Source organism: Sminthopsis crassicaudata, chromosome 4 (genome assembly GCF_048593235.1).
Source record: "Sminthopsis crassicaudata isolate SCR6 chromosome 4, ASM4859323v1, whole genome shotgun sequence".
In the NCBI taxonomy this organism is placed as follows: domain Eukaryota; kingdom Metazoa; phylum Chordata; class Mammalia; order Dasyuromorphia; family Dasyuridae; genus Sminthopsis; species Sminthopsis crassicaudata.
The window spans coordinates 347,992,793-348,019,862 of NC_133620.1; the positions used below are offsets into that span (position 1 = coordinate 347,992,793).

The window sequence follows — 27,070 nt, forward strand, 5'->3', positions numbered from 1 at the left end:
CACCTAGTTGCTCCGGACCTCAGTTTACTCATAAAGTAAAGGAGATTAGACTACATGATCTCCAAGGTTCTTTCTAGCCCCAGATCCATGAGTCTATATGCAAGGGGGCATCTCTAAGAACCCTTACAAAAGTCTAATGGAGCATGTCCCCAGGGGTATACTTCTTATGTCAGCTGTAAGAGGGCCCAAATTTAAATTCCAAGCAAGCCCAGGTCTGGACCATTTAACTCAGTTGGTTCAAGCACAGTGTTAATGAGCTCCAGCTCATGAACTTAAATGGGTAAATTAGCTTAGCACAGAGGTAGATTTTCTCCATGCCCTTAACCTGGGACATTATTTTGTTCCCCTCCCCCCCAAAAAAAATGTAAAAAAGAAAAAAAAAGGTCCTAAAAACAGAGGAATGAATCAGAAATGTTCAAATGAAGTCAGCTGCAGGGATGATAGCTAGAAGAGAGCCTTGATTCTATACCTTATTGAGACCTTGTGCCTCAGCTCTGTGACTCAATATGGGATAACCTGTGGGAGTAAAGGGGAGGGTTTCACAGTCCATTAATCTGGGAAATAAAACAGGAACACACCGGACCATGTGTTGGTACATTTTACTGATTCTTCAAGTGGTTGTCGTTATCTGAATTTATGTCCGCTCCTGCTCCTTCATTTAGATCATGGTTTCTTTGGCTCCGAGTGGCAGAAGCGATGGTGTGTTGTCAGTAAAGGGATCTTCTACTACTACTCTAATGAGAAAAGTAAGTGTTCCCCATTTGCACAGCAGCCGCTCATCCCTGGATCCAAACACTCGGTAAATCCTCCAACTCTGGGGCCCATAGGTCTCAAGATAGCAGTCTTTAACTAACACCTATTCAGGGCAGGTGCTTAGGTAAGGGATACCTTGATGCTTTGTAAACAGTGAAACAGATGTGAGGAGAAGCTAGGTACTTTGCAGAACACTCCAGTGTCTCGTTTAAAAAGATGCTTGTTTAATGAGGCTCTTGTTCATTGTTCTGGGTGGTCCAGTGGATAGAGCTGGAGTCAGGAAGCCTTGAGTTCAAGTCTGATCTCAAACATTCACTCGTTATGTAACCCTGGACACTTAACCTCTGTCTGCCTCAGTTTCCTCAACTGTAAAATGAGGATAAATTATTATTATAATTAGTCATCTACCTCAAAGATGTACAACAAAACAATATTTTTAAACACTGCAAATTTTAATTTGCTGTATAAATGCTAACTATTATCATTATCAACATTATGGCTTTCAAAGTGCTTTCCTCCCAACTGCCCTATAAAGGCAGGTAGTATAAGCATTATAATCTCCATTTTATCTAGGAATATGAGATTCCGAGATACACTCAGCAATAGGACTGAAGCCTCGTCTCTTGAATTTAAGTTCCTGGACTAGCTCCATTACTGCCATGGGAGCCCTGATTAGCCCTAAAAGTCCTTTCAGATCTCTTCCCATTGTAATTGTGAATGAAAGCATTCATTACCTGGACTTCTAGTGAAGAGCTTTTGTGAGCTGGGCTGGTCCTCAGCCCACAGACATGCTGTCATTCATATTTCAGAAAGGAAAATAAGAAATATTTAAACAACTTATCACACACACACACCCCTCATGGACTCCCATGCCCAGAAATAAACACCCAAAGCCCAGGAGAAGGAGAGAGCAAGGGAAGAGTATTCTTAGAAAGAATGGTGGAAGAGAACATTGTACAAAGCAACAGTAAGATTATGTGACTATCGGCTCTGATAGACATGGCTCTTTCTAACAATGAGGTGATTCAGGCCATTTCTAACAGATGTGATGGAGAGAGCCATCTACATCCAGAAAGAGGGCTGTAGGAACTGAATGTGGACCACAAAGTAGTTTTGTTACCTTTTGTTGTTGTTTGCTGGCTTTTTGTTTTTTTTCCTCATTTTTTTTCCTTTTTGATTTGATTTTTCTTGTACAGCACAATAAATGTGAAAATACATATAGAAGAATTGTACATATTTAACATATATTGGATTGGTTGCTGCCTATGGAGAGGGGATGGGGGAAGGGATGGGGAAATTTTGGAACAAAAGGTTCTACAGAGGTGAATGTTAAAAACTAGCTTTATATGCATTTTAAAAATAAAAAGTTGTTATTTTTTTAAAAATGAAAGAAAGAATGGTTGACTGGACCTTTAATAATAAAAATGAACTTTAAAAATAGCATTAATAGCTTAAAACCAAACCAACAGCTTAGGGACACCACATATAATCATAGGATCTACAACTAGAAGAAACCTTACAGGCTGAGCCTGTATACAGGCTTGAGCATGTTCAGTTCTGACTCAGTAGCCAGCTAAAAGACCTCTTCTTCACCCCATTTTCAGCAGACATGAAAGAGTCCTAGAAGATTTGTCCATACCAGAAGTCCAACAAGCAATACACTCTTTATAAAATATGTTTATAAGAACTCTCATTGGCCAGGATCCTGTCCTTCTCCCTGTCCCCCATCATTTTGTTGTTGAGTGATTTTCAACTGTGTATAACTCTTCAGGACACCATTTTGGGGTTTTCTTGGTAAAGATACTGGAGTGATTTGCCATTTCTTTCTCCAACTTATTTGACAGATGAGGAAGCTGAGGCAAACATGGTTAAGTGACTTGTTCAGGCTCACACAGCTAGTAGGTGTCTGAGGCTAGATTTGAAATCAGGAAGATGAGTCTTCCCAACTCAAGTCCTAGCACTCTATCCACTGAACTGAACTCCCCATATATTAATCATATCCTAAGTTTTCTTACCTCCATGTCTTTGGTCAAGCCAGTCCCTATATTTGGAATCCCCATCCTCTCCTTTCTCTATGTCACTCATTTCCATTTGTTTAAATCATACCCATCTTCAAGATCCAACTCAGTGACTCCTTCTCTAGGAAATATTCCTCAGTCCCTCATGACCAATTAGAAACAACCTTCCTGGGGCAGTTAGATGGTATGGTGGATAGAGTACCAGCCCTGGAAGCAGGAGGACCTGAGCGCATATCTTCTTAACACTTACTAGCTGTGTGACCTTGAGCGAGTCCCTTAACTCCTATTTCCTCATACCCCACTTAAAAATATGAATAGCATAAAGAAATTATCTTTCTCTAGAATTCTTGTAACCTCTTATTTATAACTTCTTTTATTCAGTTATCTTGGGTTTGGGGAGGTTTGGGGTTTTTATTTTGCTTGTGTTATGGTTATTTGTATACATGTCTTACCCTCCCTATTAGGAACCTCCATGAGGGCAATAATTGTGACTTATATATTTTGTTTGAATTTGATTCTGTTCTTTCAAATGGGTGCAGCCCAGCCTAGAACACCCAGTCGTCTTTCTCTTCCTCCTGTCATTTCTTCTCCCTTCCCTTCAACTCCTTTTATCTCTTCTTTCTGCTCAATCCCCTGCATTATTAGAGATAAGGAACTGAGGCCCAGGGAAAAACTTATTATAAGTTTCACAGGTAGCAGGGTCAGGATTCAAATGCAGCTCTCAACTCCAAATCAAGACTCCTTTCCATCACATTTTGATGCTGCTTTTAGGAGAATGGAAATTACCTTCAGTAATTACCAATTGTAACTACAATCAGTATATAATGAATAGGGGCAGCCAGGTGGTCCAATGGTTCAAGCATAGTTCCTGGAGTCAGGAGGATGTGAATTAAAATATGACCTCAGAAACTTAACACTAGTTGTATGACCCTCAGCAAGTCACATAACCCCAAATGCCTTGCCAAAAATAAGTAAATACATGAAATTTTAAAATATTTAATGAATATCATTAATATAGCAATTACAAATATGATTTTTTTAAAGGTTAGCCTGGGTGGTATCCCAGTAATTCTGTGAAGCCAGCACACTCATTCCTGGCTAGGAGTGAAGCATTCCCATGCTAACCGTAACTGTAGCATTTCTAAACCTACATTGCAAATACCTAGTCCATCACAGGATCATAGATTTAGCTATGATCATAACTGAGAGAGACTAAGTTCAGCAGTCCAATCCCCTTCACTTTATCCATTTATTTATTTAGCTATCAATTTATTTCCTTTCTCTCTGTGTCATTATCAGTGACCCATCAACTGAAGTAGGGGCTCTATATCCTTCACAGCTACAAAATGCAAGGAAGTGTTTGGATTAATTGGGATTTGGAGTTGGATACCCAACATGCTCTCATTGTGGCTTTAGGCAAAAAAACAAACAAAAAAAAAACAACAACAAAAAAAACTTCCTTTCTTTGGGACTTCCCTATCTACAACATGAAAGAAATGAACTCAATAACCTCTAAATTTCTTTTTAGCTATAAATCTATCATTCTATGAGCTTTCTTTTTTTTAATTTTATTATTTTTAAACATTTTTGAGTTCTAAATTTTCTTCCTCCCTTCACTTTACAAGTGAGGAAATGGAGACCCAGAGAGATTAATTAATTTGCCCAAGGACTAACCCATGACTCCAATTCAGCTCCCTTTCCATCTGCTGTCTCTTCCCCTGTGCCATCATTCTCCCTCCACAAGCCCCCCCAACCACAATTCCTTCCCAGATTCCTGAGCAGGCAAGCCAGACAAGCCTGGCTAGTTTTGTTTGGTTCAAATCTTTGAACAAACAATGTAATGTATGTGTCGAATGGAAGTATTTTGCTATTGCCATTGTATAAAAATAGGTGGCTAATATCTTGAACCAGCCCAGGCATCTCTGGATATATGACCATGTGTGTCTTCCATTCATTCAGAAATCCTTTATCCTTATGGCTTTAAAAGAGAGAGAAAGAAATCCATGCTTTTATTGACCATTTTGCCATCAGGGTGAAATAAAATCTGGTGACCAAAGAAACAACAAAACATTTTAGTGGCCGGTTAGAACAAGGAGAGATACTTTAACAAAAAAGATTCTGATGTCAAAAACCACTGCTACATGGCTCCCTTCTCGCCAGTTACTTCTTATTGCACCCAGGACATTCTCTAAGTACAGAATGGTTGTGTATTTCTTTGAGCTCAACCAGGTGACGATAGCCATGGATATGGGGGAGCCAAGAACTGTTTCTATTTTTTCTCTTGTCATCTCTATTTTCTTTATGAAAGACATTGTGGAGGAAGTAAGGAAACAAGCATTTATTAGGCTCCTACTACATGCCAGTCTGTGCTAAGCACTTTACAAATATGATCTCATTTGATCCTCTTAAAAAGTGATCCATCCAGGGAAAGGGGTTGCTATTACCATCTCCATTTTACATTTGGGGAAACTGAGATAGGCAGAAGTTAAGTGACTTGTCCAGGATCATACAGCTAGTATCTGAGGCAGAATCTACACCCAGTTCTTCCTGACTCTGACCAGTGTTCTATACATTATGTCACCTTGTTGAATTTATGTAAAGGGTATGGTTCTGTGTTGCTCTTGACAAAATAAATTAGTCCCTGTCCTTTTTAGGAACTCACAAGCAGAAAACAGTATGATCATATGCAGACTTCCTAAAAAATTTTTCTCTTTTAAAAAATTTTTTCTGTTCCTCATATTCGGAAAATTTGACTTACTCTCCTTAGTCCCAGACATGGGTAGGTTCTCTCCCTTACTTAGAAGTTTCAAAAAGTCTGAATAGTCACTTGTTGAAGATGTGCTTGAGATTATTCTCTGAATTCTTCTTGTTCTTGATCTAGGTAGCCTTTGAGATTCTGTGTTAGACAATGATTTTTGTTTTTGAGACAGTTGGGGTTATGTGACTTGTCCAGGGTCACACAGCTAGGAAGTGTTAAATGTCTGAGACTGGTTTGGGGCTCAGGTTCTCCTGATTCCAGGGCTGGTGCTCCATTCACTATGCCATCTTAACTGCTCCTACTATGATTTTTGGCTGTCAAGGAATCTTGTTTTTTTCTTTCTCTTCTTCACTTCAAGGCATTCTCTTTTTTCTTTTGCCCACTCTCACTTTTCTTTCTTCCTCCACACCCTTCCCAAAGCTTCCATTGATTGGACATTTGTAGCCAAACATGAAGTATGGCATGCCTGGAGATGGAAGGGAGGGCAAGGCTAGGGGATTATCTGGATTAGTAAAGGACAAACCATTCTACTTCATTGTGTGTGTGTGTGTGTGTGTGTGTGTGTGTCCCTCTCTTCTTTCCTCCTTCTCTCTCTCTCTTTCTTTCTCTCTCTCTCTCTCTCTCTCTCTCTCTCTCTCTCTCTCTCTCTCTCTCTCTCTCTCTCTCTCTCTCTCTCACTGTCTCTGTCTTACTGTCTTTCTCTCTCTCTTTATTTCTCTGTCTCTGTCTTTCTCTCTCTCTGTCTCACTCTTTCTCTCTGTCTTTCTCTCTTTGTCTCTCTCTGTGTGTGTCTCTGTCTGTCTCTCTCTGTTTCTCTCTGTCTCTCCACCCCTTCACCTCCAACCCCCCACCAAGTTCTGCTCAGGAAATATTCAGACATAGTCTATATGCCCAGTAACCTCAAAAAGGACCTTCACCTCTGGCAAGATTCCAGAGATAGGGGAGGCAACTGAAGGCCCTAATGTTCAAAAGTCTTTAGGATTTGCTTTATCAGGATGGCAATTTATGTGTACAAATAATATAGCATCATTTTTCTCTGAGAGAATTTCTTCCTAGCTTCACCTCCACGAGATGGTTTTTTAAAATGGTCATTTTTTCATCATTTTCCTCCTTCTTTCCATTCCCTATTTGAGGGGAGAATTTCAGAGGGCAAGGACACAGTGACGTTAGGAACCCTCTCTTGCTGTCCTTGCTCTCGGTATGAGCTCTGCAGCCTTTCATAATAATGTTTCAGCTCTGTAATGGCCTTCAAGAGCCCCATATTGCCAGCCCTACTCTCCCAGCTGTAATCATCCCTCCTCTCTCTGCTATTATAGATCTCTTAACATTCTAATAAATTCTCCCTCTCTGTTGTACTCTTCCGGCAAAATAACCTTTCATGTTGCATTTCCCCAGCCAGGCAGCGATCTTTGCTTTGCTCTAACCGTAACCTCTTCTTCTTTCCCAATAACCTTTCCTAGACTACTTTGGCCCCTCTGGGATAGCACAGGTGTTTCCATGCTTTTTATTTACATGCCCAGGAAGATGTCTTCTCCTACCAGTGAGATCTCTCAGGACATGGCTTTCCTCTTTTCTAGGTAAGCAGCCCAAAGGGACCCTTTTCATCAAGGACTACAGTGTACAGATGGCCCCCTACCTGCGACGAGACTCCAAGAGAGAGTCCTGCTTTGAGCTGACCTCGCCGGACAGACGCGGCTATGAGGTAAGAGGAGCCTCTTGGAGGCTCCTCTCTCCCTGTCACTGCAGCCTCATCCCCTCTGGCACATAAGCCATGATTGCTATTCTGGTGTCCATCACTTTCTAGTCAGTCAGTCATTCAACAGGCATTGAATGAGTGCCTTCTGTTTGCAAAGTGGGGGCTCATCCACAAAAGTGAGACTTCCTGCTGCCTTTGCTCATTTCTGACCTGACATGCATCTTCTCCTTACTGTGCTGATCCCTGCAATGCGTTGCCCATTTCTCAGATCTCTATGCTCCACCCACATCCCAGACACCCAGTATGATAGTGTTCCAAACCTGTCTTTCCATCTCCATTTCATTACTTGCTGCCTGTGTATCACCCTTCTCCCTCCCATCTTCACGTCATATACTGACTGCTTTCTTGCCTATTCCAACATGCAACTTTAATTCCTTTGGCATAGTCTCTGACTTGCTATAAATTTTCTTCCCTGTCCTTGTGACTTGTCCTGTTTTCTTTCTGTTTTGCTTCCTCTCCCTCTCCTTTTCTCTTTCTTGTCCTCCCCCTTCCCCTTTCTCTCCCTTCCCTGTCTTTTATGGGAATGTGTCTCTCTCTGTCTCTGTATGGGTGCCTCTGAGTATGTGCCTATCTCTATGTGTTCCTCTGTGTGTGTGTGTATCTCTCTCTGTGTATCTCTTTATGTATCTCTATCTCTATTTTCTCTCTATGCTTCTATATGTGTCTGTGTGTATCTCTCTCTGTGTCTCTCTGACTTGTTTCTGTCTCTCATTCTCTTTGTCTCTCTCTTTTTCTCTGTCTCTGTGTGTGTCTCTCTCTGTCTCTTTCTCTGTCTCTCTGTCTCTCTCTCTGTGTCTCTCTCTCTCTGTATCTCTCTCTCTCTCTCTCTCTGTCTCTGTCTCTCTCTCTCTCTCTCTCTCTCTCTCTCTCTCTCTCTCTCTCTCCCTCTTTCACACACACACACACACAAACACACACACACACACACACACACACACACACACACACACACACCATAAGGGAAATTTTTATTTCTCCTTCCCCACCAATTCTTCTGCACAGCAGGCAATAGATTATTCTTCCATGTCCTTCCTATTATTCAACACAGTCTTCCTGACTCTATGTATAACTCTCACACACTCCTCCCCCCCCCAAAAAAATTCCTTTTTGTATGCTGGTGATTTTATCTTCTCTTGGTACAACCAAGGAACATTTTAGCTTATTGTGGAAAAAAAAAAGGAATGCCACGCAAAAGTCATTCGCCTTTTGACTAACAGATATCTACTAATGCCTCTCCCTTTGCTGTAGACTTTTAGTCCTCATATAAATTATAAATTAGATCTAAAAATTATATTAAATTAAATAAGATATAAAATTATATTATATATAAAACATATAAATTTCCTAGTCCTTCACAAAGAATCAAATGTCAATGCTTATTCATTTCCTCTGAAACTTGGAACATTTCCATAGTCTTTAGTAATCTTTGGTTCTCTGAAACTAGATAGATATAGAGATAGATCTAGACACATGAATGTACAATACACATGTATACATACATGTACATATATGCTGGTAAATAAATAGGTATAACAATATGCTGTATGTATGTTTTAAAATCTTTTTTTATGAAGTTCTGCAGTCCCCTCTTGGGAGCCTTTCTGATTTCCTCGCAGCTGCTGCAGATGCTTCCTGTCCACCTCTGAAGTAATTTTGTATTTACTTATCTGAATACATGTTTCCCTGCTGAAGAACTATAAGCTCCTTAAAAACCAAACCTTTTTTTTTCTCTTCCCCTTATCTTCCTATCTCAAATATCTACACAAGGAATGGAATAACATAGTAGGCACTTATTGAATTGCATTGAATTGAATTCTAGAATTGGCAACTTCTACTTTGTTCATGTTATTTTACATAATCTTTCTACTAAATCTGTATAAGATTGTAGATGCAGAGCAGACTCAACTTAAAGGGTCATCAAGTCTAACTTTCTAATTGTAGATGAAGAAACTGAGGCACAAAAAAGTCAAAGAACTTGCTCAAACTCACAGATAAAAAGGAGCAAAACTGAAATTTGATATTAGGTCCTGTGCCTAATCATCATCATAGCATTTATATAGTGCTTTAAGGTTTACAAAACATTTTATATGCATTATCCCATTTGATCATCACAATCCTGTGAGAAAGTGCTATTATTATCCCCATTTTATAGATGAAGAAACTAAGTCAGATAGAGTTCAACTGACTTGCCCAGGATCTCATAGCTAGTAAATGGATACTTTAGTAGGATTCAAACTCAGGTCTTCCAGATTCTCAAGTCCAGGGCATCAGCTAGCTGCTTTATGGATTTTTAATCATTTTGAAATGTTTTATTAAAATGTTTTAACCTTAGTTTTGTCACTGTATCCCTTCCCTCCTCTCAGGTTGTTTTCTTACCTGTAAAATGGAGTAAGAAGAGCATAGGATCTAGAGTTAAAAGGCACCATAGAAATCATCTAGCCCAACATCCCATTTTTATACAACTGAAGAGATACTAAGCCTTAAGAAATTAAAGTGACTTGCCCAAAGTCAGACAAGATAATAAGTAGGAGGGCTGAGAGAACCCTCTACATCTAAATCCAGATTATTTTAGACAGCCATCTTATAAAACAGTAGCAGAGTTTATTAGAAATAAAGAAGTAAATAGTGCCAGATTTTCATGCAATATGTCTAAATCTGAGTCTTGTCCCAGACAGTCCAGATAATAGAAATATTATCCAGGGAGAACCATTTTTAAGTGATTCATTTAAAATAATACAATAAGAATTAAATTTTCAGAGATGACTATCATGGGTCTGCCATATTTGTCAGCTTCTTTGGGCTTCTTGCCCATGATGGTGCTTATAGTATTGCCTTCTTTTTTATTAATATAATCCAACCTGTTCGTCTTCTCATCCCAAGGATACTGTAACAGCCTCCCAAGTATTTTCTTCACCAACAGAATTTTCCTACAAGTCAGCGCTGAAATGTATGTGACCCATACACAGTTACTAGAATTGCTTCCTTTAGATAATATTTTCATTTAGTCCCCATATCAGTACTTTAGAATGGGTGACTGTTGTCTGTCATTTAAAAAAAAAAAAAGTTTGATCAATGTACATGGAGATTTTTTGGATCATAAACACTTCTCAAAAAACCACCAGCTCAAGTTAATCTCTCTTATTTTAAAAACAAACAAATAAAAAAGTTAAACAAAACAAACTGATGACTATGCTTGGCAGAGCATGTAACAGTCTACCCCCATGGTCCACCTTTTCTTGTTGTTCATCTTCCCTTTCAGAGAGATTCAGTGATATCATAGTGTGATGTCTGGAGTTTTATGTGAATTAGATTTAATTGAAGCAGAGTTGCACAAAGTGAGAAAGACATGTTCCAAGTATCACTAGTCATTGCATTATCTACTATTTTTGATTTAAACTATTCGTCAAAGAATTCAGAAGCTCTTCCAGAGATTTTGCACCCACTTTCACCTCTCCACCCTTATCAGCTAAAATCCTCTACTGCATCCAAGTCTATCATGTGCCCTTGTTCTTTCCCTGCCCGTTTACTCATTTCCACCTATAAGCCTTTGCAAATATTATCCTGCTCTCATAAATTCTCCTCCTTCTCTCTCTGCCAGTTGGTATTCATCAATTCTGTTGTCTCTGACAAAATCAAGCTACTCCCAAGCCACTATGACCATTTCCCTCTTCTGGATCCTTCTAATATCTTCCAATACATCATTCTATACTTGCTATTTTATTGCTTTGTTTTGATTTCATGAGCCTCTCCACATGTGTATCTGCTATTAGATTGAATGTCTTTTGAGTATTTCTTTTTATTATTATAATTAATAACAACATTTATGCACTGCTTAACAATTGGCAAAGCATTCTACATACATTATCTCATTTAAGCCTCAAAAAAAAAAAAAAGCATCACAGTGTGGGAAGTAGCTATTATAGATATGATTACCCCATTTTACAAATAAGAAAGTGAAGCCAAAGAGATTCTTAAGGGCAGCTAGATAACATCAGGATGCACAGAGCTCTGAGACTGGAGTCAGGAAGATTCCTCTTCCTGAATTCAAATTCAGCCTCAGACACTTACTAGCAGTATGACCCTGGGCAAGTCCCTTAACCCTGTTTGCCTCAGTTTCCTCATCTGTAAAATGAACTGGAGAAGGAAATGGTAAACCATTTGGAGGAAACTTCACATGGGTTCAAAAAGAGTAGGACAATGAAAAACAACTAAACAACAACAGAGTGAGTTGTCCATAGTCACACAGGCTGGTAGAGCTTTGAAAGCAAGTCTTCCTGACCCCAAGACTACTATTCTATTTGCCCCACTGTGCTGCCCCAAGTATCTGGTAGTTGTTTATTCAATAACTGCTTCTTGAGTGTAGAAAGAAAGTGCAAAAATCTGGTTGAGGGATTGGCTTGAGTGGATGCAAAACTGAATCTCTCTAGGAGGCACACTTCTGTTCTGCATATGGGTAAATGCATCTCCCTCATTATTAAAGGAGACGTATGATATTTGATGTGAATCCAGGGCAGTCAGGAAATGCTGAGCTGTGCAAATTTAAAGCTCTGACAGATTTCGGCTGCCCACTTCCTTTCCCTGTGCCTCCCTACCAAGGGTCATGGAAATTTTAGTGAAATATTCAGAAGGTGATAAATTAACTCACTCATTCTTTCTCCAGTTTACAGCTATTAATCCAGCTGAAGCCAAAGACTGGGTGGACCAAATAAGTTTCTTGCTGAAGGGTAAGTATTATTAATATAAGAGCAGTTGAAATTACCCAGCATGCAGATGATCTAGAGCTCCCTGTGAAGTACAAAATTTTTTTCTGTCCATCATCACAAATGACAGCAATAGTAATAATAATAATACTAATAAGATTTATACATACATTGCTTTCAATCTGCAAAGAACTTGTCAAATATCTCATTTGAGCTTTACAACAACCATGCAAACTTGGTGGTATTATTATCTCCATTTTACAGATGAGGAAACTGAAGTCCTATGTGACTTGTGCATGGTCACCCAGAAAGTACATTTCTCAGGCCACATTTGAATTCAGGTTTCCCTGATTCCAGTATTTTGTCCATTGTACTATCTAGCTATTCTCGAATAAAAGGATTGTCATAGCTTCCCACAATTAAAGACCATCTATCTAAGAGTCCAGGCCCTTCTTTTTAAAGCTGAGACAGAAGTCCAAAAGGGAAGAAAAAGGTAGTCAAGAGACTTAAGGGATAGAATGTTGACTTTGGAGTCAGGAAGACTCTGAGTTCAAATACTTATTAGCTGTATGACTTTGAGCAGGTGATTTAATCTTCAGTCCCAGTTTTCTTAGCTGTCAAATGGGTAGAATAATAGCCCCTATTCCACTGGTTTGTTGCGAGATTCGGATGTGATATGTAAAGTTTGCAAACCCTAAAGCCATATAAATGTTATTTATAGTCTGAAGAGGAGTTCTATATCAATGACTTTGGGACTGGGGTTACTCTAACTCTGTTTAGTCATTTTTTGGTCCAAGCTCCATTTGGGGTTTCTCTTAAAAAATATACTGGAGTGGTTTTTCCCATTTCCTTTTCCAGTTCATTTTACTGAAAAGGAAACTGAGGTAAACAGGCTTAAATGACTTAGCCAGGGTCACACAGCTCATCAGTGTCTGAAACTAGATTTGAATTCAGGAGGGCAAGTTTTCTTGAGTCCAGACCTGGTGCCACAGACTATACAGCTGGAAGAGACTTTAAAGATTATAATCCAGTGGCTCTCAAAGTACAGTTTAGGGATCTTAATGATCTCTCTTTCAGGAAGTTTATGAGGTCAAAAAAATTTTTATAATAAAATGAAAATGTTTTCTTTTCTAATGTGACAAATATAAATAGATAACCCACGTTAACAAAAATGGAGCAGCTGGGTGCTGAGCCTGGAGTCAGGGAAACCTGAATTCAAACTAAGCCCTAGATACTTACAGTTGTATAACTCCGGGTGAGTCACTTACCCCTGTTTGCTTTGGTTTACCCATCTGGAAAAGGAGCTGGAAAAAGAAATGACAAATCACTTCAGTCTTTGCCAAGAAAATCCCAGATGTGGTCATGAAGTGTCAGACACAAATGAAAAATGACTAAACAACAAGAGGAAAAGGGTGGAGTCCTAAATAATTTTAAAGTGTGTCAAGAGATCCTAAAACTGCTGATCAAATTCAAAATTTCTCAACTGTTAGTACCCTCCATTCCAAGCTACCTTGTACTAATTTATTCTGAGTACTTTGAATCTGAATGATGGGCATGATATGGTATGATGGGCACTGATATGGGGAAACTCCCAGCCCGAATCAAAGAAGGAGCAGTTCTCTATGAGCAAAGCAGGATTACAGTAGCTTTTAAAGGGACGTGAGATGCTCAGACATAGAACCACATCCACTCCAAATGTGCATGTAGACTCCTCTGGCCAACCTGTGGCAGAGCATTCCAAGCTCATATTAGTCTGATCAAAAAACATAATGGTATCATTTTGGTCCTCAAAACCGAAAGGCAATAACTACTTAGAATTTATTTGTATTTCATTTGCCAACACTTATACATGGGTTTGTTGTCTTCCTTATTAGAATGCAAATTTAAGAGCAGAAATTGTGGCATTCTTCATATTTGTATCCCTAGCTCCTCTCCCAGTGTCTAATACATAATAGGTGCTTAATAAATGCTTATTATATAGTGTCATAATTTTTTTAAAAAACAAAACTGCAGTCAAAGAGAGGAAATAACAATCAGTAAACAAGCATCTTGTCCTAAATCTGGAAAAGATCTTAGTACACAGAGATGGGAAAAATCTCCAAGATCATACATACCTCTTCATTTTATGGAAGAGCAAACTTCTTATTGAGTCACATCTTACCTTTCATGAGATCCTCCTCTATTTCTCAGTCTGTCCAAGTTCACATTCATTGTTTCCATGACCCTATCTACCCATCTCATCTTCTGCTGTCCCTGTTTCCTTTTGCCTTCAGTCTTTCCCAATTTCAGGGTCTTTTCCCACTGTTCATTACATGACCAAGATATTTAAGCTTCAGCTTCAGGATTTGATCTCACCATGAGTAGTCGAACTGAGATCCTGTAAAGAAACTACAATAATGAGACTGAGCGGGAAAATCTCTGAAGCCATCAAGCTCACCCCAAGTCTGCACCTATGTTATCAGTACCAGGGAGATGCCACAATTTGACAAGGACTCATTCTCATGGTTCATAATCATGAATTCTCCCCTTATTCCTAATTTAAATTTAGTCTGTTACATTTTAAGTCCCACTCCATCTCTCCTGCCCTCAGCAGGGACAAGGAGCCTAGAACAGGGTATTGTTGTGGATTTAGTTTGGGCCCTGGAGGGTTAAAAACTGATTTGCCAGGCCCGCAGTCCCCAGTCCGTTTGGGTGGCCAGTGCGGCCTGAGGGGTGGTTTTTCTGCTCTTAGAGCACCCTCTGCTGGGCAGTGTAGCCAGGTCAGAGGCAGCGTGGTCTGGAAGGAGACATTCTAGCGTTCATTGACCTGATAGAGCCACCCCAGAATCCGTCTCTGAAACTGTACGATACAGATAGTATTTGTCATTTTCAGAGCATTCCTATCTCCTCAGGAAAAGGAAGAAAATCCATCTTTGTGTTTAACCTGTGAATTAGTGGGGAGATCTCTCAGAACTGGGAATTCCAAGCCTCTTCCAGCTTTGAGATTTTTTCAGAAGTGAAAAGGAATAAGGTGGTGTTCATTACAAAGAATTGCCTTTCTTTCCTCGGCCAGGTCTTTGCCATCACAAGACCATCACATATAATGAAACAGAACTAGGCAAACACAAATGGTGATGGAGACAACAGTGTACCGGCTGATCTAGGTGCCCTGGATTTATGCATGTAATATACTCCTATGTGTGTAAACCTCCATAAAACTCAGTACAACTTTATTGAGCTTTACCCTGTGGTCCTTTCAGATTCCCACATTGAAGGAATTATCCATTCAATTTATTTTAAAATAATAATAATAATAATAATAATAACAACGTGTGAACAAAGCCACAAATGAACCTTTGATCTTTTTCTCATATCAGGTGGCTCCAGAATTTTAGATGAAAATAGTTGCCCACCCTTTATTAAAAGCCTGAACATTGTTATTGCAGTCAAAACACTACACATCCTTTCTTTCCCTAGAGTGGAGATGGCTTCATTCACCCGTCCTGTAAAGTACTCTCAGCTGAAGGGAAAACCAAAAAAAAAAAAAGAAAGTAAGGGGAAAAAATGGCTTTTGAGGGTACTCAGTATCCCACATCAGAGAAGAACAAGACATCTGTTTATTAAGAATCACATAACCCTCTCTCTCTGGTACCCTGATGCAGACCTATGGTGCTATGGCTCAGCATCACTGTGCAATGACCCACTTTATGGTCAACAAACTTTAATAATTGCAGAGGACATTGCTGCAGCTGCAATTCATTTCAAGTCAATTCTGCTCACATTTATTAAACTCTATTCTGTGCAAGGATCACTGCTAGACACAGGGCCTATAAAAACAAAAATTAAGCACTCTCTACCTTCAAGGTGTTTACATTCTACTAAGGGGATATAGCACCTTCCCTGGCATGATGACAAGAACAAACAAGTAATAATTACATTCTACTAAGGGGCTAGATATAGCACTTTCCCTAGCAGGATAACAAGAACAAGCAAGTACTAATTACATTCTACTAAGGGGATACAGCACTTTCTCTAGCAGAAAGATGAGTACTAATTATGTACTAATTATGGGTGGGGGCAGAGAGGGACATCAAGGAAGGTTTCATGGAGGAGGCAGCAAATGAGTTTTGCTGTAGGTCTCCGAAGAGCAAAGGCAAAAAAAGCTGGGACGTCATCTGCAGGCAATTATAGCTGGATGTAGAGGGTGTAAAGAAAAGAAATATGAAATAAGGTCACACACCTAAAGGTAGAAAGATCCTCAGAGGCCATTGAGTGCAGCAGCCTAGTCTCTTTACAGATTAAATTAAGGCCCAGAGAAGACTTGAGATTTGACAAAGGTCACAGGGCAGCAAGCATCAGAGATGGAATATAAACCCAAATCCTCTTGCTCCAGAGCTGTGGCTCTGGAGATACACCAGAGAGTCTAAGAGATAGATTGTGGCCAACTTTTCACAGCTGAACAATCTGCAGTTGATCCTACAGGGAGCCACTGGGGATTTTTGAGTAGAAAGGTGACTCAATGAGGTCTATATTTTAGGAATATCAATTTGACAGCTGGAGTGTGAGGAGGAAAGGGGAGAATTGTGCCTCGGAGCTTCTCCTTCATTAAATATTTCCTTTATCTACTTTATTTATGCCTTTGAGGTAGTGGATTTTTGTTGTTGTTGTTTTTATTCCACTTCTTGTTGTCCCAATTAGCTTAGGACCCTTCAATAAATTCCACTTGCTCTCCTGAAGCCCTTTAGGAGTAGACCAGAGTTCAGAGGAGCAGGGCCACTAACAAGATGTGCTGTGTTCAGCTGCCAAAGCCACCACTGATTCCCATAAGCCTCATGTACCTCCAAGAACCTCTGAAGAGCCCTATTCTCGTTCTCTGCTTGCCAAGCAGAACTGGCTTACCCGCATTCACTTTTCTGCACTTTTCTCTTCTCTTGCATTCACACACAAGCATATCCTTCCCCACTTGAGCCTTCCCCTCCCATACACACTCTTACTTTCCGAGGTAGCTTCATCCTGACCAAATTTTATTGCAGAAAAGGATTTATGTTGATGGTTTAAACCTCACACAGTATTCATCTGGCCTTTTCTCTAGATTTCCTGCCACTGGGGCCCACATTAAAAATTACAGTGCTTAACCTAGTATTTCCATTTTCTTTTGATGTGTTTTATTCCCTGGACTTCCTTCTTCGGCTTTCTTCTTTCTCTCCATGTTAATTCCTTCCTGTCCTTTGCTCTGGCAGATTTGAACTCCTTCACCATCCCTTATGAAGAAGAGGAAGAGGAGACGTATGATGATATTGAGGGCTTTGACTCTTCAAGTACCAATCCACACAGCAAACCTGTTCTCTTTCCTGGAAATCTGGGAGAGAAAGAGACTGGGGTGGAGGAGGAGCAGGAGAAGGAACAAGAAGAGGAAGAAGATATATATGAAGTCCTGCCAGGTGAGCAGATGTAAAGTCTACCTTCATTTGCAGTTTAAATATCTCTAGAACTGTTGTTAAAAGACAGACTTTGATAGAGTCTAGGGTAGGTTCTTCTCATCTTCTAAAGGAAAGAAAAGGGAACCAGTCTTTGGGAAGCTTCTTGGAGTCCCACCATGGAGAGCTCTCTTGATCTGACAACAAGATGAAATTATAGAATCTCAGAGTTGAAAGGGACCTTCAAGGCCATCTCTCTACCCATCTGAAGCATGCGTACAATGTCCCAACAAGAGTTCCCATGTTATATGATTTAGATAAAGAAGTATATTGGAGGCAGCTAGGTGGTGCAGTGTATAGAGCACCTGAATTCAGGAGAATCTGAGTTCAAATGTGATCTCAGACACTTAACACTGCCTAGCTGTGTGACCCTGGGCAAGTCACTTAACCCCAACTGCCTCAGGGAAAAAAGAAGAAGAAGAAGAAGAAGAAGGAGGAGGAGGAGGAGGAGGAGGAGGAGGAGGAGGAGGAGGAGGAGGAGGAGGAGGAGGTCAATAAGTATTTAATAACTGGCTCTCCAGGGAGAAAAATGTATACGAAAGATAATTTTAAGTTTAATCTTCATTATTAAACATTTTTATCCAATACTTTCTTAGTTCTAAGAAATCAAAACAAAATTATAACTAGAGCCTTGATTTGTAATGTTTGCCAAGTTTCTGACGTCAAAGTACTCACACAGAAAATTCAACACTCAGCTGAGCCAATATAAGCCAGCCCCAGAATATCACTTCCTAGATCCTAGTCTTCTCTCCATGTTTCCTGTCTTCTTGTGAGGATAAAGAATAAAATGTCTAGAGAGCCTGAGGTCCTTTTCTGGGTGTACTGCTGGCTAACTGGGAAGCCTTGGATGAGCCATCTCATTTTCTCCCAGTCTCAGCTTCCTTTTTTGGGTAACAATAAATTACAATACTGAATAGTAAAGGTAGCCATGGCATGATAAATAGAGAGTTGGGCTCAGGGTCAGAAAGACTTCTCGTACATTCTAGTTATGTGATTCTGGGCAAGGTATTTAACCTTTCATTTTTCTAGTCAACTCTCTGAAACTAAAAGGTGCCCAGAAAGTATCCACTTGCATTGGTAAAGGGAATTTCCTTACCCAAGTGATCCCTCTATCAATGAAATCACAGGTTCAGTCCCTATTCTACAGTAATAACTGTTGTGGGGTTTATGAAAAAAGGAAGGGAGGAAGGAAGGAAGAAAGGAAGGAAGAAAGGAAAGAAGGAAGGAAGGAAATTAGGAAGGAAGGAAGGAAGGAAGGAAGGAAGGAAGGAAGGAAGGAAGGAAGGAAGGAAGGAAGGAAGGAAGGAAGGAAGGAAAGTGGGAGGGAGGGAGGGAGGAAGGAAGGAAGGAATGTAGGAAGGAAGGAAGGAAGGAAGGAATGTAGGAAGGAAGGAAGGAAGGAAGGAAGAAAACATTTTTTAAGCCCCTATAATATATCAGTCACTGTGCTAAGTGATTAATAAATATCTTGTTTGATGCTCACAAGAACCTTGTGAGATAGATATTATCATTATTCCCATTTTATACTTAAGGAAACTGAGGGAAAAGAAAGGAGGGAAGGAAGGAAAAAAGAGGAGAGGAGAGGAATATTTATCATGCTAAGTTCTGGGGATACAAATATGGCACAGGTAAAAACTAACACGGTCTTTGCCCTCAAGGAACTTACACTCTAATGAGGCAAAGGGAATTGAAAAGTAGGGAAGTGGATGGAGGTAATATGGGAAATATTTTTGAAAACCAAAAAAATCAGGAAAAGATCCAAAAGGGGAATAAAAAAAGCCTGCTTGGATCCTTCCATAAAATGGAGATCGAGGAACTCCAATGAGAGAAAGAAGGGGTAGACCTTGAAGAGGCTATTTCAGAGTGAGCAGATCACAGACATGATAGGTTATTGTGGATGAGAAACCCCCCCAGGCACTTTCAGGATGAACAGAAGTAGAGGCATATTTTTGAAGTTCAGAAGTCCAGAACAAGGTCAAGAAAAGAACTGCAAAGCACCTTAGTTAATCACCAAACCTTTATTAAGTGCCTATTATGTGCCTGACACTTGTGCTAAACATTAGACATTATCTCAGAGGAAATATCCATTCACCTCAAAATTGTATAAAATATTTCAAAAGTCCAAAGGATAAGGAGAGAGTTAAGGGCTGGACCAGTTTACTGATAGAAGGAACTCCTAGAAGAACAAAAGCCTGTACCAGTGGAGGGGGGTTGGTAATTCTGGGAGTAGAGAGCTCTAGAGAGCTTCCTAGAACTGTGAAAGGATATCCAGGGTCATTCAATCAGCATGTACCAGAATCAGAACTTGAGATCTTCCAGGCTCCGAAGCCATCTCTCGATCATTCTCATCACTATTATTATATTGTACAAAGAAGGAAGCTGACCTGAGGCAGAGAGAATAATGAGGTGACTCATTCAAGCCTTCACAACAAGTCAGCAGCAGATCCAGGATTCACTCCTTGCTTATACAAGGAACCAGGAGAGCTGGGGGCTAGCTTCTAGACTAGAATTTCTTCACCTTTCTTGTGTTCTTGACCCCTGTGGCATCCTGATGAAGCCTATGGACCCCTCCTCAGAAGAATGGTTTTAAATGCATGAAATAAAATTCAGAGGATCACAAGGGAAAAGGAATTTTGAGAGTTACCAAAATATTATTAATAATAACCATAGATAGCAATTACATAACACCTTAAAGTTTGTGAAGAGTTTAGCAAATTGTATCTCATTTTATGCTCCCAACAATTCTGGAAGGCAGGTGCTATTGTTATTCTCATTTTACCCATGGGAAAAATGAAGCAAATAAGGGTTAACTGACTTACCCAGCTAGTATCTGAGATCAGATTTTGAATTCAGGTCTTCTGACTCCGGGGTCAACGTACTATCCACCGAGCCACCTTGAGGAGGGAAAAAAGAATGGACTCTCAAGCTAAATAGAATTGATGTACATTATGCAATTAGGATCCTTTGTGGGAGATGCCGTACTAGGAGAACCATGCTTCAGATAGGGTGCTAGTGAAGACAACCCTTGAATGCCCCTCTATAAGTTTGCCTTATAATCAGAGAACAAGAGAGGGGCTCATTAGATGCTGGGACTTACTAGAAATTTAATTAATAAAATTTATTAACATATTATGACCTAACTGATTATTACATAGTCTGCAGAACTATATATAGCAAAGCAAAAAAGTGAAAACAAATGCATATGGGCTCTGTCCACTTCTTAAGTGAAGGGCAGCAGCTAGCATGTGGGCTGGAGTCCAATGTGGGAGAATTCTAAAATTTAAATAAAAAGATTTTTTAGCAATCTCATCAGGTGAGATCCCACACGAAAAGATAAGACTACAACCGCTTTGAGCTTCATGACACATTCTTCATGAATTGTCATGGCCAAAATATTCATTACCTGGTGCCTAGATTTCTAAGAATCATAGATTTAAATCTGGAATGGACCTTAGACATCAGTAAGTTCAATTCCCTCTTTGCACAGAGAAAGAAACTGAAGCACTGAGAAATGAAAGGATATGACCAAGAGCACACAGAAAATAAATAGAAAGGCCAGGATTGGAACCTCCAATTCCAAATCCAGAGCTTTTTATTGTCGTGGTATCCCTCCTGTTCCTGGGGTGAGCCACCCTGAGCTTGAACAGAAAGAGAAGGCTTGCCATGACTTGCTGACATAGGCTTATAAAACCGAGGCTCCCCTGGATGCTACTACAGAGCAACAGAATAAGGCCTCTTTTGGAGGTCCATATCCAGCAGGGCTAGTTCTGTATTTTATGGAAATTAGAAAATTAGTCTTCTTAATTTTGAGGTTAGTTAGGCCACCGACTCTTAAAAACCTATCCAGAAATCTTCATTCCTGCAGAAAATTGGCAAAAGCTCATTGTATCTGCTTTAGAAAATAGAGGTAAGCTGGAGTTCACGGGTCCTAGGTGAACTTAAGGACTCAGGTATAAACCAGCATTAAGGGAGAACAGCTGGTTGGCTGAAGAACATCATTAGTAAGTTGCGTCTACAAGTTCCCCAAAGAGAGAATTCCTGCCTCCTGAAGCTATAGCCTGTCTCTACCCTGAGCATCAGGCAAGTCCCCCTACATTATTGCCAAAGGGGCAACGTTTCCAAGACCCCAGAACTCCTCCCTAATTGGGTGGGGGCTTCAGACACCACCCAACCAAGTCCTTGGGATATCCAACCTTTTCTGCGATACCTCCAGCCTATGCCAATCCCCCGATTTTCAACGCTCTTTGTTGTGGTGTTTTATTATGTAAATGAAGCCTTGGTTGAGGTCGAGCTATTTCTTGTGTCTCAAGTTTAAAAAAAAAATGATAATTTCCCCAGCAAGTCATCGTCGTTAATGAAGTTTTACAAAAACAGATACAACCGAAGGAAAATAAAATTTCACAGGTGATAAATTTTTCCAATTTCCCTGGCAGAATTCGATAGGATTGTTAAATTAAGAGTGAAGGTGTCTGTTAGAAAGCAACGAGCAGTGATGGGTAATTTTATAGAGTGGAAAATTGAATCAAATTGCTACATTAAAACACAGCTCCTCTGAGAATCTTCCCTTTCGCAGTCTGCGCCATTGCAACAGCAGGGGTGCAGAGATGGATCTAATTCACAACGCCATCTAAAAGGAGATGCACTCCCAAATTTGGCTAGGGTCTTCCAAATTATATCATACTCCAACTCACCCGCCCTCCACCCAAGCTCAGGGAAGTATCCAGTTGACAATCTACTTTAGGGTTACAGCTGTGGAAGAGTGCTCTGTGGAAACCTCATTGAACAGATCTCTGAGAAAGAGAAAATAGTCTTTTCATTCACCATTCTTAGTTCTAAGGGGGGAAAAATGGAGGTGGGGTGACTCAGAGATTGGTGGAGCAAGGCAAGATAAAATAAAAGCAGTCTCTGGAGCTGGTACTTCTACCCAGGCACTCTGAGGCAATGAAATACTTTGGATGTCATCTTCCTACCCCAAGTAGGAGCTGATGTGATTGGATCTTTCATTACCATCTCTTCCCCTATCTTCTGCCTCTTCCCCAACCAATATGGAAGTGCCCTGGGTATGAGGGCATACTGCCAAAATTCATGCCAACTTGGATGAATTTCACTAGATCCAAGGGGATTGCCCTGGCAAGCAAACCAGTCTGCTTTATGTTGGAAAGAGACAGGTTCCATGTCCGGAATAGCTGTCCAGTCTGGAGATGGAAAGCTTGATGGGAAATGGGCCATACTCATGGTAGAAGGAAAGCCCCATATCTTCTCCCTCTTTGAGGAGAGAGAAGCTGGAACCAACATGCCTCAGAAGTTACCAAGGAAAATACAGTGCCAGGTTTCCCAAGGCCTTTTCCTAAAAGCCTCCATCCATCACCACACTTACAGGGCGCCTTGCAGCTGGGAGATATTGGCATTTAATTATTATATTAATGTTTCAGCCACAATTCTTCATCCCTCAGCTTCTACTCTAGCACAGTTTGGTGCTAGGCCCATAGAAGAGGGAGGGAGAGAGGGCAGAATGAGGCTCTTCTCCCTCTCTGGTTCTCTGTGTCTCCTCCTTTTTTCCTCCCTCCTTTCACTGTCCTCTCCCCCTGTATCCCTCCGTCCCCCATCCAGCCCTTAAACTTGGTTTTCTTAATCTGAGATCCATTGGTCCTCAAGAAATCCCAGGATAGATGTCAGGGGTTCATGAATTTGAATGAGAAAAAAATCACAAGTTCATTTCAATGTATTTAGCTTCCTTTGTAATCCTAAGAATTTTATTTTATTCACTTAAAAGCATTATACTAAGAAGGTGGGGTGGATGATCCATAGGGTTCACCAGAATACTAAAAAAAAATTAACAGCACAAAATAAAAATTAAAATTCACTCTCTTAAGCAGTCCAGTTAGAAATTTTCAGCTCTTACACATGTGTGTGTCTGTGTCTGTGCTCTCGTTTAAAGCAGGTGAGATTAAAAATCCTGAGCAGATGGGATGCCGGGCATACCTTCTGCTCAGGCCCATTTTTACTGCAGGGGCCAGGTGCTGGGTGTAGGGACAGCCGACAGTCAGCGTTGGATTGTGCTAACGTGGCAGCCCCATTCGCAGAATCAAATAGCTCCTGCCTCTAATATTGGTTAGATTATCCCAGGTAAATGGGCTATGGGAAGAATGCTGGGCACTTACATTGCCTCTAATTCCCATCCCCTACCAGAGAGAGACTTCCACATGCTCTTAATCATCTCAGCAGTAAGGGAAGCTATGTAATTGAGATTTCCCTCTTGCCTCAAAGTACCGAAGGACTTCATAGTGAATAGAAGGGGCTGATATCTTATCAGTGTCAGGAAACTGCTTCTCCCAAGGAGGCTTACAAGGTGTTAATGGGATTTGAACTCAGGGCCTCCTGCTTCCCAGCCCATCAACCTTCTACTCTGGGCGCTTGATGAAAAGCACATAAAAATGATCACAGCATCCGATCGTTCGAGTGCAGTTATGTCAGGATAGTTCACTTGGGGAGTAGTTCTGAAATGTTCCTTCCTCTGGGGGGAAGCCAGGCCATAGGAGGTTTTTGGCTGGACCAGAGAGATGTTGGCCACAATAAGAATATTGAAAGCCCTGGTTTTAAGCCAGCTATCCCATGGGGCTGCTGCACATCCTTGCTGAGCAGATGGGGGCCCTTGATTTTAAGATCACATTTGAAATAGATTAAACCACAGGGAACCACAGCAGGAAAACATGAAAGTAATGCAGGGAAAATGGAAAGCCTTCTCAGAGGTCCCTTTCCCACTCCTAGATGATGTTATTCTGCACCCAACTAAGAGCCCCCACTTATGAGTCAGGATAACCCCCCAAAAAGGCCACTTTATCATATTCTGTTTGTCTAAGGTCTTGGGGCTGGAATCTAAGAAGGTACCTGAGAGATGCCATTAAGAAGCTGTAACTGGACCTGCTGCTGCAGCTGTGATAGCAACAGGATCCAACTCTGTTCTCTAGAGAGATTTCCAGTAAACTGAAAGAAAAAAAAATAGATGAAGAACCCAGCCAGGAGACTTCTATGTACATTCCGGAGCTGCCCACACTACCCCCAAAGGGATTATTACTGACCTATAAAATAGACTGCTTTATAATAAATGCATATTATTTTTTGTTTTGTTTAGGTTTCTTTTAAAATTTCTAACTCAGTTGAAAACAATGCTTCCTGTAGAATTGTTTGTTTTCGCTATTGAGCAATCTATCCAGAGGAAGGGGAGTATTTCTGTCTAAGAACTTGCTTGTGTTATGAGTGTTATGAGTAGCTGTTGCGGTATAGGTGCGTAGATAGGTGGATGTGAGTGTTTTTAAAGACTCATGGAGTTTAACATGCCATCTAAGGGAGAACGTGGGGGAACCGGGTGGAGGGGAGGAAAATTGGAACACAAGGTTTTGCAATGGCTAATGTTGAATGCATATGTTTTGAAAAATAAAAAGCTTTAATAAATAAAAAAACTCATGGAAAGAGCTATTTTCATTTTCAAAAGAGCAGAGTTACACATGAGTAGACACACATAAAATAGAAGTTACAGGTATTTATAAGCAGCACTAAAAGTCTGATTTCATAGGAAAGTTACTGGCACTAGCTGAGTGAAATATTCAACTCAGCAGGAGTTCTCATTGGAGACAGGATGCAAATTATTATAAGTGACAACAGCAAAGGTGACAGGTGTGCCATCAGAGAGCTCCAAGCACTAACCCCGTTTCTCACTTGTCCCTTTTAAAAATGACTAAAAAGTTTCTGGGCTTTCCCTATGATTTACAACATGCTCATGCTATGCTGTATAATACTTTCTATTTCTGCTTTTTCTATGTATTCCCTTTGGAATTGGATTCATTGGATTCATCCATCTTTGCATGTTTGGCAAATCTGTCATCAGAGCCTTTATTACATGGTCTAGATACACTCAGCCCTCTTTATATTTCTGTTGCTTTGCTTTGTTTTGAGGGGAAATGATTTCTTTCCTATTCCTACCCCCACTTCTTTTGAGAACTAGGTATTTTTAACTGTTCTTTCTCTCTTTATCTAGAGGTATCAAAACAAAGCTTCAGAAAGAAGCCAGGTGCCTTAGGAAGCCCAATTCTGTATATCCTTTTAAAATGGATCTTCTCTTTTTTATCCCTTCATTAGAAATATTATTATTGGACAAAAAATGTTGAATGGAATCTACTCTTCATACACTGGATGCCCATTTGGCATTGTTCTGTCTCACATATTATCACTTTTTAGATGAACTTCCTTCATTACTTTCTCAATCGACAGTCTCTTATCTTTGCATAGGCTGTCCCCATATACCTGACACATATCTTGGAATCCCTCATTTCTTTTAAGAGTCACTCAGGTATCCCTACTTACATGAAGATATTACTCATTTCCTTAGGTATCTGTGCCTTCTCCCACTCCAGTTATTTGGTATTTACTTTTTATATATTTTGTATTTATTTATTTATCCCATCCCTATAAAATTGCATTGTGTTTGGTCTCTGTAGACTGTAAACTCCTTGAAGGCAGGACCATTTCATTTTTATCTTTGTATTGTCAGAATCTAGTACTGGCTTAGCATTACGTGCCTATACATGGTAGGTTTTTAATAAATGCTTACTAAACAAACGAATGAATAGGAACATTTGGATATTTGGGATTCAGATAAAGAGATCAATTATATCTTGAAAATTAGCTCCTTAATAGCTATCTGAGGTTGAGGATTTCCATGTCATCTTGCAAGGAAGGTCCTGATGACTGATGTTAATATTTAATAACAAAATTTATACCTGATGTGTTTTACAAAGCTCAATGATGGAAATGCTGAGTGATATTTTTATTAAAGAGAAGTTCAGCTGATATTTTAGCATAAAATAGCCCTCTCCATTGCAATTGATTAAAAACTAAAATTATGGCTCAAGTAGAAGGGCTGAATAGGGGAATGATAGAAGATGAGAACTTTATTTTTTTGAAGGGGTTTGGGGAGCAGAGCATGAAAGTTTTAGCCAGCAGACTTCTTTCCTATGAGGTTTGAAGATCATTAGTTTGTGTTTTAATCAAGAATCCTGGCTAGATTATCAAAACTAAAATAATCAGCTTTAATATCACATCAAGAAGAGAGGCCCTGACTTCAGTGATAAAATATTGGCCAAGCCAAGTAATCAGTCAGCCAGTTGGCAACTATTGGTAACCCATGTTGCTAAAAAGATAATAACAGAGTACACAGCAAAAATATGTAGGAGCCAGCTTAAACTGACTCTCACAGCTGATTATTAAAGTTGTTACATTTTCCATGTGAACAACATTTATACCTCAAAAATCTACAAACTACAAATCAAATCATGATTTATAGACTTGTCTAGACTTTAAAAAGTAGAAGTAATGCAAATTAAACTTAAAAGTATGGTATATTCTTCCACTCTTGCACACACACACACACACACACACCTCCAACTATTATTTAACATTTATATTCACACCCCTGTTATAAAACAGGCCTTTTTTTTTTTATTTTGACTTCCAAATTCTCTCCTTCTCTCTAGATTTTCTTCCCACACAACGAGAAGGCAAGCAGTATGATATCCATCCTACCTGAAGTCATGTAAAACATGTTTCCATATTAGACACATTGCCAAAAAAAA

The 27,070-nt window shown here is 39.9% G+C and overlaps 1 protein-coding gene across 1 annotated transcript in view; it reads left to right on the plus strand.

The window, feature by feature from the left end:
* SKAP1 (src kinase associated phosphoprotein 1) overlaps nucleotides 1-27,070 on the plus strand; it is a 380,445-nt gene that overhangs the window by 291,511 nt on the left and 61,864 nt on the right. Inside the window, exons 6-9 of the mRNA XM_074261261.1 lie at nucleotides 663-746; nucleotides 7,107-7,231; nucleotides 11,946-12,009; nucleotides 17,205-17,405. Of these exons, the coding sequence (XP_074117362.1) occupies nucleotides 663-746; nucleotides 7,107-7,231; nucleotides 11,946-12,009; nucleotides 17,205-17,405 (474 nt within the window). The remainder of the gene's footprint in view (nucleotides 1-662; nucleotides 747-7,106; nucleotides 7,232-11,945; nucleotides 12,010-17,204; nucleotides 17,406-27,070) is intronic.